We start from the raw sequence: 19,943 nt of genomic DNA, 5'->3' as shown, positions 1-19,943 counted from the left end.
ACAAAAAGTATCTGGATTTTTAAACAATGAGCCTAAATGAGAGAAAGAAAATAAAATATCAAGAGCTTCTTATTCCTCAATGCCTCAAACTCAGCATCGCCATTTTCTCTATCTGAGAAGCTTTTTCTTATTTCTAAATGAGCTGGTCATTTAGAAGAGAATATTTGGATGTAGCTGCCCACAAATTTACTTATTTGAAATCGAAACAATCAGCAGGAAGACCAGTTAATACTGTTCAAAAGAGAGAATGAATGTTGGATAAACATAGGTTAAGCTACTTGCTTTTGTAAAATAACACATACCATAGGATAAAACAATCTGCAAATTAATATGCTTTAGGCTTTATAGTTGAAGATAAGCTTAACAACTTCTTATGAGCCTGTTAATTAAACTCAACTATTTCTTGTGATATTGCTATCAGGATTTAACTGTGTGATTTTGAATCAAACTCATTGACCCATGTTTCATGAGTAGTGGTTCAACATGAATCCACCTTTCATGAGAATAAATGGAACACGTAGCACTCATTGGATCTAGGTGATGCTCATAGGGTGAAGCACCGGGATTTCCTCGGAGGTCACCCATCCCAGTACTACTCCAGCTTGAGTGCACCTAACTACGGAGTTTCCTCCATGGTTAAACCCAAAGCATGCAACCCCATTTGCAAAACCTTCACCAAGTGTTGTACCTTATGAACCATTCATTAGAAAGCCCCTTAAGCTCATGAATTGATAAGCTCAGCAACTATTTCTTGCAAACCTTTAATTTACATGACAGTTGATTAAAATTGCTTTAGCAAAATATTAATTGATGATGACACAACAAATTAATTGATCATTGACAATTTTATTGTATCAATTGACTCATCTACATCATCTAAATGACACTTATTCGGCACGTGGAATCATAGTATTTTAATAAGGGTAAACTTTAAAGAAGAATGTAGACTTAATGAGGAAATCGAGGAAATCTAGGATGTTTCATGCTAAAATCTGATATTAATTTATTTTTCTTCAAATGTGCATATCAAAATAGAAGGTAAATTATGGTTCCACCTATCAAATCAAAGAAAACGTAGAGGATTAAAATCATCTATATTGCATTAATTGTAAAAATGTAAGAGTGTATTACTCGCTTCAGTAAGTTTAGCTCATCTAGCTATAGAAGGGACATAGAAAGACAATCTGTCTGCTTTAATAAGAAGACATGTCTTGTATGTAATTCTCCTAAAGACCATTGATGTTTTTGTAATATTTTTATGGCAGCCACACTTCTAAAATGGTCAAAACTGGAAATTGATTCTCCTGGTTTTTGTAATATCTTTTGTCTGAGGACTTTTCTTTTATGGACTAGAACTTTCAGAGTCAATTTTAGTTGTCTTAATGATCTATTTTATAGAATCCTCAAATCTTATATATGGATTAAATGTTGGGAACAAATGAATACCTTTTGGGGTTTTGAACTTTTGAGCGAATCTAAAACCAATGAAAGTGATAGCATTTTTCATTTCGTGTAAGTTAACATATAATTTCGTCAGTTAATGGGCATCCATTCTCTAAAGTGAACTACTACGGTACATATAAGCTATCGAATTTCAACTTACATATTACGCCTTATTTTCTTATATTTTATGTTCAATGTCCTCATTCAATCAGTTTGTTCTTATATGAGCTATCAAATAAGTCATTTTTTGGAAGTCTCTTAAATTTGCCCTTCAAATTTTACTATCGCATCTTTCAATCTTTTGCACAATTTGTTGACATCACTTCTGAAAGCGGTAATACTTTAGCTTCTCAAAGACCAACTCAGCTTCATCTGCCAAGTGTTTTCCAACTTTGTCACCTCCAATCTGATGTAAAACTTGGCTTGCACTCGAAGTTACTAAACCGCCTATAGAACAGAGGAGGTTAATATGATGTGTATTTGTATTATCAGCAGAGCAGATAAATGAGAATAGTATTTCTAATCTGTATTAAACATATTAATAAAGGGTGTAGCTGCATCATTTCAATTCAATTCACATCTCTGTTGTATCCTCTGTTATATGCCCTGTTTTATACTCTGTTTTTTACTGTACTGCATTCTCTGTGTTATTTTGATCTAACAACTTCATTATTTAGCCATTTTTCATTTCATGTTTCAAAATAAGCAACAACATCACCCATTTGAGGTAAGATATCCACAGTTGGGGAAAAAAATACTAGTTAGTAGACAAACTTCTCTTCTAGGAAAAAAATACTAGTTAGTAGACAAACTTCTCTTCTACTTGAGTGTATTGCTCATAAGAGAGGACAATACAACACTCAAGAAGCGAAGAGACATGACCTTTTCTTGCATTTTCCAATCATAGTGAACTTCAAACAATACCAACTCGCTTCATATATCCCATAGTAGAAACTTTACTTATTCTGAAGTCCATTCAGATCACAAACAGGGTAGAAGTTGGTACAATATCTTATTAGAGAGCCCTTAGTACTTTTTGGGTATATGTGACCAAAACTATGTAGAAAATCTTGAACATTTTCATGAAAAAATATACATTAATCATAAGTAACACAAAATTCCTCTTTTATCCAAGTTTACATCCTTTTCTCTCAATCTTTTTGTGGCATAATATGTGGGATGCATTTGTTGTCTTATGTGTAATCGGATCTGATTGGCTAAAATGAATGGCGAATCGACAATGCATAAACTTTGTTTTATTTCATATAATTGAGTGTATGTTATTGGCACACAATGGAATAAATTGTTATTGGTTTGAAGCGAAGAAAACATATTTAAGCCGTTTTATATGAAAGTTTCGTACTATGAAACTTAATTATAGCATTCTTTTCCTTTTCTCCTGTGATGACCAACCCAGTTCTCTACATTGATGATCTATATTAAAAATTTACAAGTTTCTCTCACAATGTTTTTTTGTGGTTTAACATGTAAAGTTATCCAATGTTCTCGCTTAACTATTATAGCTCTATCTGTCTATTATAGCGTAATATTTGTAATGCATTTGCTGTTTTAATATATATTTGGATCTTATTAGCTAAAATGCATGGCGCTCCAAAAAACTTTGTTTTATTTATAATGCATTGGCCGAGTGTAATGAGAGGATAGATTTCAGTTGCTGAAAAAGACTGACAAAGCAATTGCTCCATTTTGGGCTGAAACTAATGCAGGAGACAGGGTAGATATTGCAGTCAAAGATCAACGCACAGGAAATGCTGCTCTCTGCAAGCCCAAAAGCTCAAGTTCAACTTGATTAATCAGGATTCGGCATTGAATAGGAGTAAATGTCAATCAATTGGGGATATATTCAACAGTTTAATTATGTCCCTATATACACAGGTACACAAAATTCAATATTACATGCATTGATTCTAGCATTATATCGTTTTCATTATATTTGATAATTTCTTTGATTTTACTTATGCTTTTATGGATTGAAATTTTTTTTATGAAGTTAAAAGAAAACTACTATTTATATTTTAGAAATTTTAATAATTTATTTTAGAGTTAAAAAAATTATGAAAAGAAATACCAATCTTAGGCAAAGTTTAGAAATACATTTTTATGATATTTGTCACACTTATTAATATTCAGAATTGTAGGAGTGAAATGTTTTATTCATTTTAATACATTTAGATTGACTACTTAATAGAATTAGTGATTTCTATAAATTAGTAGTGAAATATAAAATTGAACCAAATGTAATCGAATTTACTGAAAATAAATGACCAATATGAAAAAATAATTGCAAAGGATTTAATATTAGTCAACATCTAATGTCCACCTTTCCATTCTGGACTACTTAGCTATTGTTATTCCTATTTCTTGGTTCTTTTGTTGTTTTGCTTTCACATTCTTTTTGTGGACCCTATTGGCGTTTGTCCTTTGTATTGTTTCCAGTCCCTTAGACCCTCGTTGGTCTCCTATTGGACATTAATAAATTTATCTTATCTTATCTACTATAAAATTAAGAACGATAGTTTATATTAAATTAGATAATTGTAATGAGACATGGGCTGTGTATGAACTTTCTGTATGGAAATTTAGTGGAAGAAAAGGAAGATTTCTAGAAGTGGGAAAATGACCTCCTCAGAGGATGACTAAAAACTGATCATAATTAAAGGAGTATTAAACTTGGAAGGTATGGAGAGACAAATTCTTAGTACTTTAAGTATAGGCAAATCTCATCTCCTATTAAGAAAGAAAGGGCACTAATAAAATGAAGCATATGTGCCCCTATTATAATATGGAGACACTTTTATGTTGTGTTGGAATTCATTAATAACATAGAAAAAGGAGCAGAAGAGAGACCCCTAAATAGTACACTCATAACCATAATCTAGATTCAACATAGCTCTACTATTGCACTGCGCTCTAGTTTCATTGTAATGTCCCCTATCCCGACTAGTGCGGAAAATAAGGACAATTTGGACAATCCCTTTAAAACTTACATTTCCAGATATCACTTTCCCAATCACATTGTTTTTACCTTTGATATGGAGAGTATATATAAGATGGTTAGGTATGTATGTTTGTATTGATAATGTCAGTATTACCCTTACAAACTACTAGAGTTATATAATTTAATCTTCATTATACATTGATAACAATTATGCATGAACTTCTCAAAATGTTGTCGTGCGGAGGTGGGATTCTATGTATGATATTAAATATTCCTTTTCAATGACTTTACTGATTATCCACACCCCTTTCTATATTCATATCTTTGAATCATTGTTTATCATTCAGCTCTTGTCTATAGATTAATTGTTACTTCTAGTATGCCTTTGTGTGTATTCAGATTCTAACTACACTATTTAGTTTGTAGGTATGCATGTTTGTATTGATAACGACCAGTATTGCCCTTACAAACTGCTAGAGTTATATAATTTAATCTTCTTTATGCATTGATAATAATTATGCATGAACTTCTCACAATGTTGTTGTGCAGAGGTGGGATTCTAGATATGATATTAAATATTTCTTTTCAATGACTTTACTGATTATCCACACCCCATTCTATATTCATATCTTTGCATCATTGTTTATCATTCAGCTCTTATCTATATATTAATTTTTACTTCTAGTATGCCTTTGTGTATATCCAGATTCTAACTACACTATTTAGTTTGTAGGTACTCTATAGATTAATACTATTGACTTTTCTGCGATGTTATCTTTATGCATGCAATATACCATTATTATTTATCCTTGCCTGGCTACGGTGTCTTTTACCGCTTTTGGTACTTCTATTTTCCTTAAATGTTGTTGATAATCCGTACTTGACGTAATATGAAGAGGGTGGCCTATTGATAGGTTACGGGTCAAGGAAGTTCATGTCGCTACTTTGATTATGGTCTTTACTTTCTATATTATTTTGATTAACCTTTGGATATGCTGTGTTCCACGTTCTTTATCCAATGCCCTCAAAGTCTATTTACGTCAGGTATCTTGGGTGGCCTGTTTGGCAATGTTCTAATCCTATCCGTATTCACTGAATTCTAACCAAAGAGCAATATGTCCCCCTAATCACCAATTGGTATTTCATACAACTCGTTATTTAGTTGGCTCTTACGATGCCACGTATTGCTGCAACTGATTAGATCGATATCCCCTAAGGCTTATGTTTGTCTGCCGAGGGTAATTATATTTTTTGAATACTTCCTCTGCACCTTTCACAATTATTCCTTTGTACCAGCGGTGTTGCGATTGGAGGTGATGACTGACGTCACTCCTTGGGAACCTGTGGGTGTTATTCCTCCCCCAACGATGATTGTGTTAGCCTGACCACCTATGTTCTTCATTCTATGTTCTGCATTCTTCATTCTCCGTTCTTCCTCCTCCTTTATTTCTTTCCCTCTCCCTTTTCTTATCATGACACAGGGCTCTCGGTCTACGGGAGCCTACGTGGCATTATTTCTGATGCTGTGAACGTTATATGTTTCTCACATCTTCCTTACTTCCTATTCCTTGCTCTGTTGATAGTATGTTCCATTTCCTCTGCTACGTAGTTCACTACCTTTTTATTTCCTTCATCAATCCATCACCCTGGTAGGTGTTCTTATTTAATCCATCTTCTTGCTTGCCGATGGTCAGAGTCTCATCATCTTCTTCTCACGCTAATCTCCCACGGTGATGATAAATCTCTTGGTTTGTCTGTTGTCTATCATGTTCGCCAGTATATCGACTTTGTCTGTAGTTGTAGCCGCGTGCGAGCTTCTCTGATCATGTTTGTTTTCCTCCTTCTTATCCCCCCTCTATTCCTCCATATTATCTACGTATAAGCTCAATAATAAAAGAGAGCTCCCTTAGGTCACGACTGTTCATTAGGAAGTCATGATTTGTAATATATTTCTATAGTTTATAAAATGAATAATGTTTTATTCATATATTTATATAATAATATCATTTTATTTATTATATTTTCATATTATTGTATTCATTATTTTATTATATTATAATCATACATAATATGTAAGATATATATGATATTAATTTTCTCATTATATTTATAATATATAATAAATATTTATTCTATTGTAATTTTAATTTTATTATTAAATCTTATAAACATGGCGACATGACATTCATTTGCATTTATTTTCAATACCCCATTTCTACTATTGGGGAGGACCCTTCCTCCCCCCTTATCCCACCTAGGTCTAATTCACCTATCTCTCCTTCTCTGATCAAGGACACTGACTATGGGATTAGCCCTACCTCTAAAACTTCGTTGTCAACTCCCTAGAAGACAGTCCCTATCAGTGAGCCCAGTGTTGATGCACAACTATTTACCCCTCCCTGAAGCTTGCTGGAAAGATGTGTTGGTGGGGGCCTCTAAAAGTTTAAGGGAGTTCGCCCTTGTTGATATTATTACTATGAAGGAAGGAATTGGGCCTCTTAAAGTTTAAGGGAGTTTGCCCTTGTGGATATTATTACTATGGAGGAAGTAATTGAAGTTGCCCTATCAGATTGTTCTTGACAAAACTGTCACTCACTTGTAACATGCTCTAGTTTGAAGGCTTTTTAACTTCAGGCTTTCTATCAATATGCAAGGGAAATGGGTCTCTACTCAATGGAAGGTCAAAGGTAGTGTTGCTACCTCAACTATGCCTAGTGGGCTTTGGGCTTTCCCTCTTCAGGGTCATTGTGGTATAGGATATTTTTGTGGTTCTTTTGGGCTACCAATTATATGGATAACACTTTCTAATTTTGGCTAAGTGGAAACTAGGGTTTGACCCCTCTACAAAAGTTATCCTATCATGCCCAAAAATCAAGGCAAAAACACACCAACAACTTTTCTCAAAAGTAATAACAACTAGGTTTAATACATACTACATCAAAATACATTACAGGAAGATGATGAGATGGTAAAGTTGAGTTCAAGTCTCAAGGTTGCATGATTAGTTTACTAGAGTTTTAGGGATTTCAAATTTTGATTAAAACATCAATTTAGGTAAAGGTAAATGGGTGCAGGTAGAGTATAAATTAAAAGTGTTCATTCATGTTTGAAGGTTTAGACCAACAATTGGATTCCGATTACATTTCATATTAGGGTGATCCCACAATAGAGGGTACCACTTTTTGACCAATTTTGACACTAAAATCAATAATTTTGAAACAAACCTCACATTTGAGTGATATATCTCCAAAACTATGAATAATTTAAAGATGATGTAAACTAGCGATTTCTAGTACTTTATTCTTACTTTGTAAGCATAATTTTTAATTAAAAAAAATAAATTAAGTCAAACTTTTCTTCTTCCCCGAAAAGTGGTATGTATGAAAAATCAAAATTTTAAAAGAGTGAGTCCGCTTGACAAGCATAACTTTTTTTTTATAAACGATAATGTGGTAAATCTTTTGATATTGGATTTGTAACATCAATATCTAGAGGATCTATTTGGTTTGATTCAATATGGTTGAATATTGTATAGTTTATGAAGTTTTGAAGTGACATCAATCATAATTTAGACTTTTATAAGGATAACTTGAACTCAATTTATCATAAATCCATTTTTCTTTTTCAATAGAAAGATAACTCAGTAACCAATTTCCTAGAGACTTTTCAAAAAAAATTAAGCTAATTTACAATTTTTCCCAAAGTGTTGAAGTCAGTTGATGTTCAATCGTTAACCAATCTATAATGAGTTAAACTCATATTTAAAAGTCTTAATAAATATAATACGTATTAAAATTATAGTCATTGGACAACTTGCTTTGACTAGCACAATTTGACATTTTTTATTTATCGTAGGAGATCATTTAATCCTAGTTTTGAGGGTCAAAATATTAAAATATTTCTAAGACAATATAAATTTTTTGAAAAAACATAAGCTTGCATGTACATAATGTTTGTACAAACATGTCTATGAAAAAATACCAGCCAAAAATTTGGCGATTGGGCTTTTATTTTTATGTGTTCACCTGAACTTGTAAAAAAAATTTGTGTTCACTTGAATACATAAATAGGTCACTTTTACAATCAGGACAAATGTCTAAAATTGAAGGCGGATTTTAAAATCTAAATGCGAAATTTTGAAGGCAACAACATTTTTTTATTTCTTATTTTTTGATGGAAAGTAAGAAACGAAGACAAAACAAACATGCAAGGAATAGATCTCATGAAGCAAAACAAAGAAATCTTCACCCAACTTTGGCATGTTATAATAAAAATAAATAAAGTATGTAATTATTCATATATATTAAATTTATTTATTTTCATTGTCTTGAATTTAGTTATGTATCAATATTATTTTTTGTCTAATTTGATTCATTTATAAACATGTTGCAAACAATCAACAAGCTGAAGGTGAAGGTGGAGAAAATGTTGAAGGAGGCTCAACACATAGGAGAAGGGTCAAGATTGTTCCCTGTCGAATCTTAGACAATGAATGTTGGAGAAGGCTCAAGATCATTCCCTATAGAAATTCAAGTAACAAAAGTCAAAGAAGGGTCAAAATTAGGCGCTCCTACTGGTATGAACAAACTTATAAATATTGCTCAAATTGTAAATAATAAAATTTCTCATAAAAAATTAGACCACTTACTTAAAATGGATGTGGATAAATTGAGAACAATTGCAGCTACTATTCAACCCTTAAGTTTGTCTAAGAAAATGTCAATGAATAAGATGATAAAAGAAATAATGAGTAAATTTGATAACATTGAAATACTCAAACAAGTTTAGTTGTTTTCACTTTTGCTTACATAAAAGAAGTTACAAGAGACATTGACATTGTTAGGTGTAGATACAACATGAAAGAAGAAGATTTCCTAACATGAAAGATGATGTGATTAAAAGTATTAAACAAGGTTTGAGAAACATAGGAAAGTGGTCTCGAACTAAAGATAGGTTCATAGTAAGAAAAAATGAAGTTGATGTTTATTGTAAATAAGTATATGACCCAAAATAGACAAATATCTTTAATTTCGTCTAAAATGGATTTTATTAGAAAACTAATGAGAGAAAATGTTAAGAGAAGATTAATTTTGGATGATAGTACTATGGAAGGCAATTGGGCAATCATGTGTAGAGCACCTTGTTCTGATAGGATTGATGAGGGATTCAACAATTTAGTCATATCATTTTAGATTGATAACACTCGTCCTTCATAAAATAGTAGAGATGTTAGTAGACATATGATTGTATCTGATCAATATGAACATCATACAAAATATTGGTTGGACAGAATACAACATGAGTTATATGTGTCATTTTGTAGTGAACATCTTAATATAAAAATTGGGCAAACGTTGTTTGAAAGATTGAAGTCATACTTCGTGAGGTCAAACAAAGTATTTGAAACTTGTTGTTATCATATTAAATTTGATCTCCACTATCAGTTATCATATTTAATTTGATCTCCACTATTAGGTATTTTGAAAGTTTGTAGAAGACATATAGTTTTCACCCTAGTTCTCCTAGTAGGCGAATTGAGTTTATATCATCCATTTCATGTGACAAAATAGATAATCTAGTTGGTTAAATAAATTGTATCAAAAAAATATGTGAAACATGTGGTCAAATAACTCATTTTCTTTAAAATTAAAACTATCGATGTAACAAAAAAGGTGAATTGCAAGAGTTACAAGTATGTAAAGAACGAAACAAAGTTGGGGAAATAGACAAAAAGGTTGGAATATGTTGAAGAGAAGTTACCTATTGTAACATTTATGGACAAATTTAAGAATTTGATTAAACCTTATATTTGTCACGCATTTTTTGTAAACTGGCAACCAGGACAATTTCAAAATTTGAGAGATAATTTCCTACTTAGAACGTTTCTACTAGTCATTGATTTTGCAGAGAACTATTATTTTATTCATCAAAAAGCAATTCAATTAGACTTTTTTTTAGGCAGGTCACTACTATGGTACATGTTTGTTATATATATGCATAGTTAGATTTGGATTGTGTTTAGAGTACACTTGAAGCACGAGTCATTATAAAAGAATATCACTTTTATATAAGTGATGATAAATAATATGACATTCACTATTTAGATCATTGCTTCAATATATATTTTTATTATTTGAAAAAAAAGACATAAATATTGACAAACATTATGTCTGGTCTGATGGATGTGTTGCATGATTCAAATCATCTAAACCATTTTATGCATTATGTAGATATCATCGTAATGAAAATATAAAATACATATGAAGTTTCTTTGAGAGTGGGTATGGAAATGATGAACATGATGGTGCTGGAGCTTGCATCAAATGTGCTATGTAACTTGGAGTTCCTATTAATAATCCACATGACATTACTAAATGATGTAAGATATTTTGCATCAAACGAGGTTGGAACATCATCAAGAATGAGTCAATAGGTACCATATAGAGTCTTTTGGGAGATAATGAGTATAAATGTGTACATTTGTTTAAATTTTATGCATAAGTTTTAGAATTTAATTTTTAAGTTTAAATTTAATTTATCCATATTTTTAAAATGAACTTTCAAGAATTAATAAAAATAAAATGAATGGTTGTAAGAGGATAGAAAAGACACGTTTATTACATTTGCGCATGAATATAGATAATCGCAATTGGATATCAAAGACAAGAGAATACCCATGTTTTTGTGATAGTGGCATTGAGACTATCAATAATGCATCAATCAAATATGTGCATATATAGGTGCATGGCTTTTGGTACCACTTGATGTTACCGATATATGTGCACATACATATATGTATGTCTTAAGAATGAACATCTAGATCTTATATATATATATATATATATATATATATATACTAAAATGTAAGTTTTGAATAAACATGTATACGTAAAATATAAATAGTAAAATACATATAATCCAAGTACTAAAGTACTAAATAGTAAAATAAATAGTGAAAAATATGTCATCTAGGCACTGAAATACATGCATGTTAGTCTTTAGAATAGGAAAACATGTATACAAAGTCTCAAATATATAAATGTATCAAAATATACATATATCTAGTACTGTTGGAGGGACCTCGCAGGATGCATATAAACATAACAACATTTTGATTGAGTCTCTTGTACAACTTGTGGCCAAGATGCAACAATTGAGACTTACAAATATAAATAAATAAATAAATATATAGACACGCACGTGTGTACATGACTATAAGTGCATATAGTTTGAAACATAAATATCTTTATAAACAATTTAAAACTTGTACCTGAGCACTACTAGGTGTCTTAGTAGAATTCTCTCTTTAGCATACATGCTTTGATGCAACACTAGATGTAATAATGCGCTTGACGACTTGTGCTTGTAAAATTTATTTAATTTATATTATATATTATAATTTTTAAATATCTATCTAAACTATTTTTAAATTTTGTATATTTAAATTTAAAAATATTATATATGCACTAGATCTTAGGAGCTAGAGGATAATCATCACATTCCATCATATCATCTATCAATACACCTCTAGTACTATGTCAACATCCTATCCTAATACACCAACAAGATCTCCTACAACTCCAACACCTACTAAAGCACCCAAGCCAACCCCATAGTCTACAACTCTAACTGCTAGTAATAATGAATAAAGTGACATGTGTAATTGTTTGGGTAATGGTGTAGAAACAATGCCTTAGAATAACATATCTATGAATGATGATAATCCTATGCTCTGATTAGTATCAAATTGAGATAACTCTCTTAACTGCTTACCAAAATCATCAAAGCCCTCAATTGTGATCCTAACATCTCCAACTCATATACCCATGTCATCTGTAGGCTCTTGTGATCTTGGTGTAGAATGTTGTGAGCTATACTTTGTGGCAACTGTTGGTGGTGTGGTTTGTGCTTGTGAAACTATGGGGCTCTAATACAATCTAATGGTGTCCATCACTTCGTGAATTGGTATTCCCTGTGTATCAAAAATATAACTGATACCTCATAACATGTCTTCTGAAAAATATAACGCTAGATCCATATTTGTGTGTTGTCTAGAAAGAGCACAAACATCATCTAGTAACGATAGTCTAACGACTCTATATGCCTCATCAGGGGAGGTGCCTAAAGTGCTATTTGATGCCTCTGAAAATGCTTGACCTAGATGACTTTATCGAGTGTGAATATACCAATGAAGAGAGTTAGATGTGATACTATCAACTGTAGATGCAATGTGTCCAATACTGTCAATTACTCCCCTTTAAGAAGCAATCACAACTCTGTCGATAATAGGAGCTAGTGCTTGAGTCGCTAGTGGAAGTCTCTGCCCAATGATTTGTTTGATATTTAGAGGTGGTAGACACTTCGCACTATGATACTAGTCAAGATCTATGATCCAACCACACGCTTGTTTGCAATAATCTATAATATCTAATAGTTGAAGTTGAGCCCCATGATGAATTTAACATACAACTATTGTGCAAAACAAAGAGGAATCTGATCATTATTAGGACAACAATCATGTGTTGCTAAGAAATAAGGATAGATTATACTAGTGACAACAAGATCTATGCAATGCCCTCACCTTGCCCTGGGTACCCTCATATGATGGAAATAAATCTCGTTTGGTGACATCTTTTGGGGTCACTCTCTTGACGTCCTCAAAAGATGCATCTCTCAAAATCTCAGCTCTAAGTTTCATAGATATGGTGGCTAATACATTAGGGGTAAAAAAATGATGTGCTCTAAATAGCAGTCAGATTTTGTAAGCTCCTATATATGGTCACACATATGTCTCTATATACACCATCATCTGAAGAGAGTATGGACTGCTCTAATCTAGTAACCTTATGCTCTACAAATGAAAATAATGCATCAATATCAATGCGTGGAGGTGCCTTTGCAAGACCTACGGTAGGACACACCATGACCTACACTAGGAGCCACAATAGGACCTACACCACGAGTTGTAGCACCTCCACACATTGATATTGATGTATTATTTTAATTAGCAGAACATGAGGTTACCAAATTAGAGTAGTTTATAATCTTCTTGGATTATGGTGTATATAGAGACGTTTGGGCAACCATATATAGAAACTTACAAGATTTGACTACTATATTTAGAGCACATTATTATTTTACCCCTAGTGTATTAGGTGTCATATCTATGGAGCTTAGAGTTGAGATTTTGGAAGATGCATCTTTTGAGTATGTCAAGAGGGTGGCCCTTAAAGATGTCGTCAAACGAGATTATTTCCATCATACAAGGGTACTTAGGGCAGGTTGAGGGGCTATCGAATGACACGTTGCATAGATCCTATTGTTACTAGTATGATCTATCCTTGTTTCTTAGCTGGACATGATTGTTATTCTAAAAATGATCAAATTCCTCTTTATTTTGCACAACAATTGTATGTTGAGTTTCACATAAGGCTCAACATCAGTTATTTAGATATCTCACATTATTACGAATAAGGACGTGGTCAGATCATAGATCGTGACCAGTATCGCAGTGTAGAGTGTTTGCCACCTCCAAATTTCAGACACTTATTTGGGTAGAGACTTCCTCTAGTGACTCCAACACTAGCTCTTATTATCGATAGAGTTGTGATTGCTTCCCCTTTGGGAAGCAATCGATAGTATTGGACACATCGCATCTGCTACTCCTAGTATCACATCTGACTCTCTTGGTCGGTATATTCACACTCGATGAAGTCATCTATGTCGAGCATCTTTAGAGACATCGAGTAACACTTCAGGCACCTCATTTGATGAGACATATAGAGCTGCTAAACTACCACTACCAAGTGATGTTCATGCTCTTTCTGGACAACACACACATATGGATCTTGCGCTATATTGTTTGGAGGACCTATTGCAGGGTATCAGTTATATTTTTGATATATAGGAGATACCAGTTTAGGGATACCAATTCATTTAGTGATGGACATCATTACACTACATTAGGGCCCCATAGTTTTGCATATACAAATAGCACCACAAACAGTCACTACACAACATAGCTCACAACATTCTGCACGAGACTCATGACAGTCTACAGATGGCTTAGGCATATGAGTTGGAGATGTCAAGATCACAACTAAGGGCCTTGATGATTTTGGTGAGGAGTTAGGAGGGCTATCTCAGATTGATACTCGTTAGAGTATAGGATTATCATCGTTCATGAACATGTTATTCCAAGGTACTAATTCTAAACCATTATCTAGTCAGATACACACACTACTTTGCTCGTCATTACTAGCAGATGGAGTTGTAGACTTTAAGGTTGGCTTGGGTGCTTCAGGAGATTGTGGCACTAAGGGTGTAGTAGTTGTTAGAGCTTCAAGAGATCTTACTATTGTATTAGGATATAATGTTGACACTAGTACTAGAGGTGTATCGACAGGATGATATAATGAAGTGTGATGATCATCTTCCAACTCCTAAGACTCAAGTACATATATAATATTTTTAAATTTAAATATACAAAATTTAAAAATGGTTCAAATAGATATTAAAAAATTGTAATATATATAATATAAATTAATCTTTTTTTGTAGGCACAGGTCGTCAAGCACATTATGACATCTAGTGCTGGATCAAAGCACATACACTAGATAGAGGATTCTATTGAGACACCCAATAGTGCTCTGGAACATAGTTTGTAAAGTTATTTATGTTTCATACTATATGCACTCATATTTTACTATTTATATTTTACATATAAATATTTATTCGAGACTTACCTGTATTTATTGTTCACATAGTTTGCATACATGCATTTTAGTATATATTAGATCTAGATGATCTTTCCTCATACACATCTATATTTTTGTATTTTAGTAGATTGCAAAGATTTATGCGAAGTTACATTTTAATCTTTATTATAATTAATTAAATTTATGTAATTTGTATATGAATTAAATTATGAGAGAGAGAGAGAAAGGTGGGGGCAAGGGGAAAAGGAAAAGAGAAGGGGAAGGGGAAGAGAGAGAAATAAATATTAAAACAAATATTTTTAGTAGATTACAAAGATTTATGTGAGCTTACATGTTAATCTTTATAACATGTGTGTTAATTTTGTAAATGCATATTTAAAAAATAATAATAATAAAAAATTAAATTTATGTAATTATTTCTAACAAACTATTGCACCTAATAAATAAATTTGTATACTTGACGAACATATAAATCAATTTGTACATACAATAAACATATATTTCATCATTTTAATATTTATTTTGAATTTCAAATATAAATTTGAAAATCAATCTTACCATGGTGCTCATGTATTTCAAGGCCCAATTCAACTATGATGTTCATTTATAACATGCAATATCTTCTCACGATCTTCACTGTCTAGTCTCCACTTGCAACGTTTACGCTTTAAATTTGACTAGATGTAGACAAAGCCCGATGGCAACAACCAGGTGGCTGTATTGTAAAACTTTGTTATTAGGTTGATAATCAACAAAGTGTATTCCATGTTGGACTATTTTAATTTGCTTCAAATACGTTCCTTGTATCACAACAAAACTTGCACCACAAATTTAAATATTTTATTAAATTTGATCGATATAAAGTTATTTATATGCACACACACAAACACATACATATATTCATATATGTACATGCACATGTGTGTATAATACCTACAGGGAACAACATTTAATCACTTTCTTTAGGATCATATAGCTTTGTCCTCACTGTAGTGCATCATAATAAATAATAATTGACACCTTCATGATTTCCATGCTCAACAATCACTACAAAGACATCTTCTGCAGAACAAGTATGCAAATGTACATTATATAAGACAACTCATTGATAATTAAATAACAAGTTGAGATTAATTTTTATGATACTTACCCACTTTCACCAATCCAAAGATATGATTAAAATCGTCAAAAATCAATGGAATATTATAAAAAATTTCATCTTCATCTTTATCAAATGTATCGATAATATCAAGTGGTACCCAAAGTCATGTACCTGTATATCCACATGTTTGATTGATGCATTGTTATAGTCTTCAATGTGTAACTGAAATTATCTGTACTTCTGATCGAATGTAATAAACATGTCTTTTTTATCCTCTTGTAACTATGTATATTTTTTTCTATTGACTCCTAAGTTTATTACAAAAAAATGAACAAATCAAATTTAAACTTCAACAAATAAAGATAAAACTTAAAAATTAAATTTTAAAACTTAATTACATAAAATTTAAACAAATGTATACATCCATACTTGTTATCTCCCAAAATACTCTATATGGTACTTGTGGACTCATTTCTTGATGATGTCCCAACATTGTCTAATGCAAAATGTGTTTTACACCATTCAACAGCATCATGTGTATTATTTATACGAACTCCCTTATAATTCATTAGATGCTTTCACAAAGCACATTTGATGTAAGATCTAACACCATCATGTTCACCTTTTTCATGCCCACTCTATTATATTTTTATTACGATGATATCTATATAATGCATAAAATGTTCTATAGATGATTTGAATCACGTAATACATCTATTAGATCAAACATAATGTTTGTCAATATTTATATCTCTTTCTTTCAAACAAGAAAACAACACATTGAAGCAATGTTCTACATAGTGAATGTCATTTTCTTTATCATCACTTATATAAAAGTGATATTCTTTTTTTAATGACTCATGCTTCAAGTGTATTTTGAACACCACCTAAAATTAACTATGCATGTCTATAACAAATATGTACCATAATAGTGGCCCACTTAGAAAAGAAATAATCTGATTGAATTATTTTCTGATGAACAAAGGAATAGTTCTTTTCAAAATCAATGATTGATAGAATCATTTCAAGCACAAAATTATCTCTCAATGTTTGAAATTATTGTGCTTGTCACTTTGCAAAAAATGTGTGACAAATATAAGGTTGAATCTAATTCTTAAATCTGTTCATAAATGTTACAATAGGTAACTTCTCTTCAAAATATTTTAACCTTTTTATCTCTTTCCCCAACTTTGTTTCATTCTTTACAAACTTGTAACTTTTGCAATTCACCTTTTTTTTGTTACATCAATATTTTCAAATTTCAAAGGAAAAATAGTCAATTCACCACATATTTCACATATTCTTTTGATACAATTTATTTGACCAACTAGATAAGATAAATGATATAAACCCACTTCGCCTATTCGGAGTAGTGTGAAAACTATGTGTCTTCTAAAAAATTTCAAAGTACTTAATACTGGAGATCAAATTTTAAATACTTTGTTTGACCTCACAAAGTACGACTTCAATCTTTCAAACAACATTTGTTCAATTTTTATATTAGGATGTTCACTACAAAATGACACACATAACTCATACTGTGCTGTGTCCAACTAATGTTTTGTATGATGTTCATATTAACTAGATTCAATCCCATGCCTGATAACATCTCTACTGTTTGATGAAGGATGAGTGTTATCAATCCAAATTGATATGACTAAATTTTTGAATCCTTTATCAATCTTAGGAGAATGATGTGCTCTATACATAATTGCCCAATTGCCTTTTATACTACTCTCATCCAAAATGAATATTCTCTTGACATATTCTCTCATTGTATTTCTAATAAAACTTATTTAAGATGAAATTGAAGATACTTGTCTATTTTGGGTCATATTCTTATTTACAACAAACATCAACATCACTTTTCTTGCTATGAACCTATTTTCATTTGAGATCACTTTCCTATGTTTTCAGTCACATTAGTTTGCATGTTAGAAAATTCTATCTTCTTTGATGTTGTGTCTACACCTAACAATTTCAATGCCTCTTGCAACTTCTTTTGTATAAGAAAAAGTGAAAGTAACTGAGCTTGTTGAAGTAATTCAATGTTATCAAATTTAATCATTATTTCTCTTATCATCTTATTCATTAACATTTTCTTAGACATACTTAGGGGTTGAACAATGGTTGCAATTGTTCTCAATTTACCTACATCCATTTTTTAAGTAAATGATCTAATCTTTTATGAGAAATTTTATTCTTTACAGTTTGAGTAATATTTATGAGTTCCTTCATACCAATAGGAGCACCTGAATTTGACCCTTCTCTGACTTCTGTTACTTAAATTTTTATAGTCCGAGGGTATATGCAAGAGCATGGTGTGCCAAAAAGTGGGGATCTGAAAAATTTGTTGTTCTAAAATATCTCAAACCATTTCAAAATCTATTCCAACTTTTTTCCTACCCACCTTGATACTAAATTAAAACAATTAATATCTTTATAAGGTCTACTATATCTTTTTGATACCAAACCTATATGGTCAACTTTGAAAACATCCTAAAAATGTGCTTTTGGCCTGTTTTTATGTGATTTTTACTTCAAACATGTAGCTGACAATTTTTTTTCAACAAAATTTGATGAAATAAAAAGTGTTTTTTAAGAATGTTCTTATCTTTCCATAAATGTAAGGTTTGTCAAATTATGAGTTTAGTAAGTAATTATTACTTATTTTCTAGTGGAGTTACGTATAAAGTGCTGACTGATACACTACTTGAAAAACAACCATAACTTTCAAATGGTAAAACATTTTTTAAATCCAAAAGATGCATCTCATTCAATGTTTCTTCTACTATAAGGGAAAATAATGAAAAATTGAATTTTGCAGAGTTTTGAATTAGTTAAGGTGGTCAGAGATGAAATATTTTTTATTCCAAAAATACTTAAGTAAAAAATTAATTAATTATTATTTATTTAGAATAAAAATATCCAAAAATATGTGTCACATCTAGGCATGAGTCTACTACTTATATTTAGAATATTATTAAAAAATATTATTATTTGATTTTGATTAAAGTGGTCAGGCATATGTCTACTTGTTATTTTTGTTCTGAAATTTTTGTAATATTGTATTAAAATTCAAAATTTTGACCAATCAATTTATATATTTTTGAGATAAGTCATAGTAGTTTAGAAACTAGATTCAATTTCATAGAGATTATTTTTTATCAACTTTTTGATATAAGTTAATAACAAGTAGAAAATTGCATGTCAAGTTGACATAACCCTGATTTTCTGAATTTGTATTGCCACTTAAGAGCATAGTTTGGTTGACCATGATCTTGAACATACCCAGGAAGCGATCTTGAGCCTTCTGCAAAATTCATTGTTTGAGTTTTTGTAGGGAGCGATCTTGAGCCTTCCCCCTTATGTACTTCTTCTACTTGTGTTGACACTCCTTTAATTATTTTCATCACCTTCATTTTGTTGATTGTTTACAATATGTTTATAAATGAATCAAATTAGAGAAAAAATGATATTGATACATAATTAAATTCAAGACCATGAAAATAATTAAATTTAATATATATGTATAATTACATACCTTGTTTATTTTTATGGTAACGTGCCAAAGTTTTGTGAAGATTTCTTTGTTCTTCATGGGATCTCTTCCTTGCATGTTTCTTTTGTCTTTTTTTCTTTTTTCCCACAAAAAAATCAAAATTTTTTTTTTTCGCTGCCTTCAAAATTTTTTGCATTTAGTTTATAAAATTCGCCTTCA

General features: G+C 31.3%; 1 protein-coding gene across 7 annotated transcripts in view; it reads left to right on the top strand.

The window, feature by feature from the left end:
- The window catches only part of LOC149579863 (uncharacterized), a 289,230-nt gene that overhangs the window by 4,102 nt on the left and 265,185 nt on the right, over positions 1–19,943 (top strand). For 5 of the 7 annotated variants that reach the window (XM_089787367.1, XM_089787361.1, XM_089787385.1 and 2 more), the window contains exon 4: positions 3,171–3,339. In XM_089787367.1, the coding sequence (XP_089643493.1) occupies positions 3,171–3,339 (169 nt within the window). Of the gene's footprint in view, positions 1–3,170; positions 3,340–8,806; positions 9,158–14,961; positions 15,219–19,943 lie in introns of those variants that run through there. The other 2 variants (XM_089787391.1, XM_089787377.1) reach the window with 2 other exon arrangements.

The sequence above is a fragment of the Cupressus sempervirens genome, chromosome 1 (assembly GCF_028749045.1).
Source record: "Cupressus sempervirens isolate cs-2001-9-10 chromosome 1, ASM2874904v1, whole genome shotgun sequence".
Taxonomy (NCBI): Eukaryota; Viridiplantae; Streptophyta; class Pinopsida; order Cupressales; family Cupressaceae; genus Cupressus; species Cupressus sempervirens.
The sequence above is the reverse complement of the archived record's forward strand: the minus strand, read 5'-3'. Positions and strand labels throughout refer to the sequence as shown.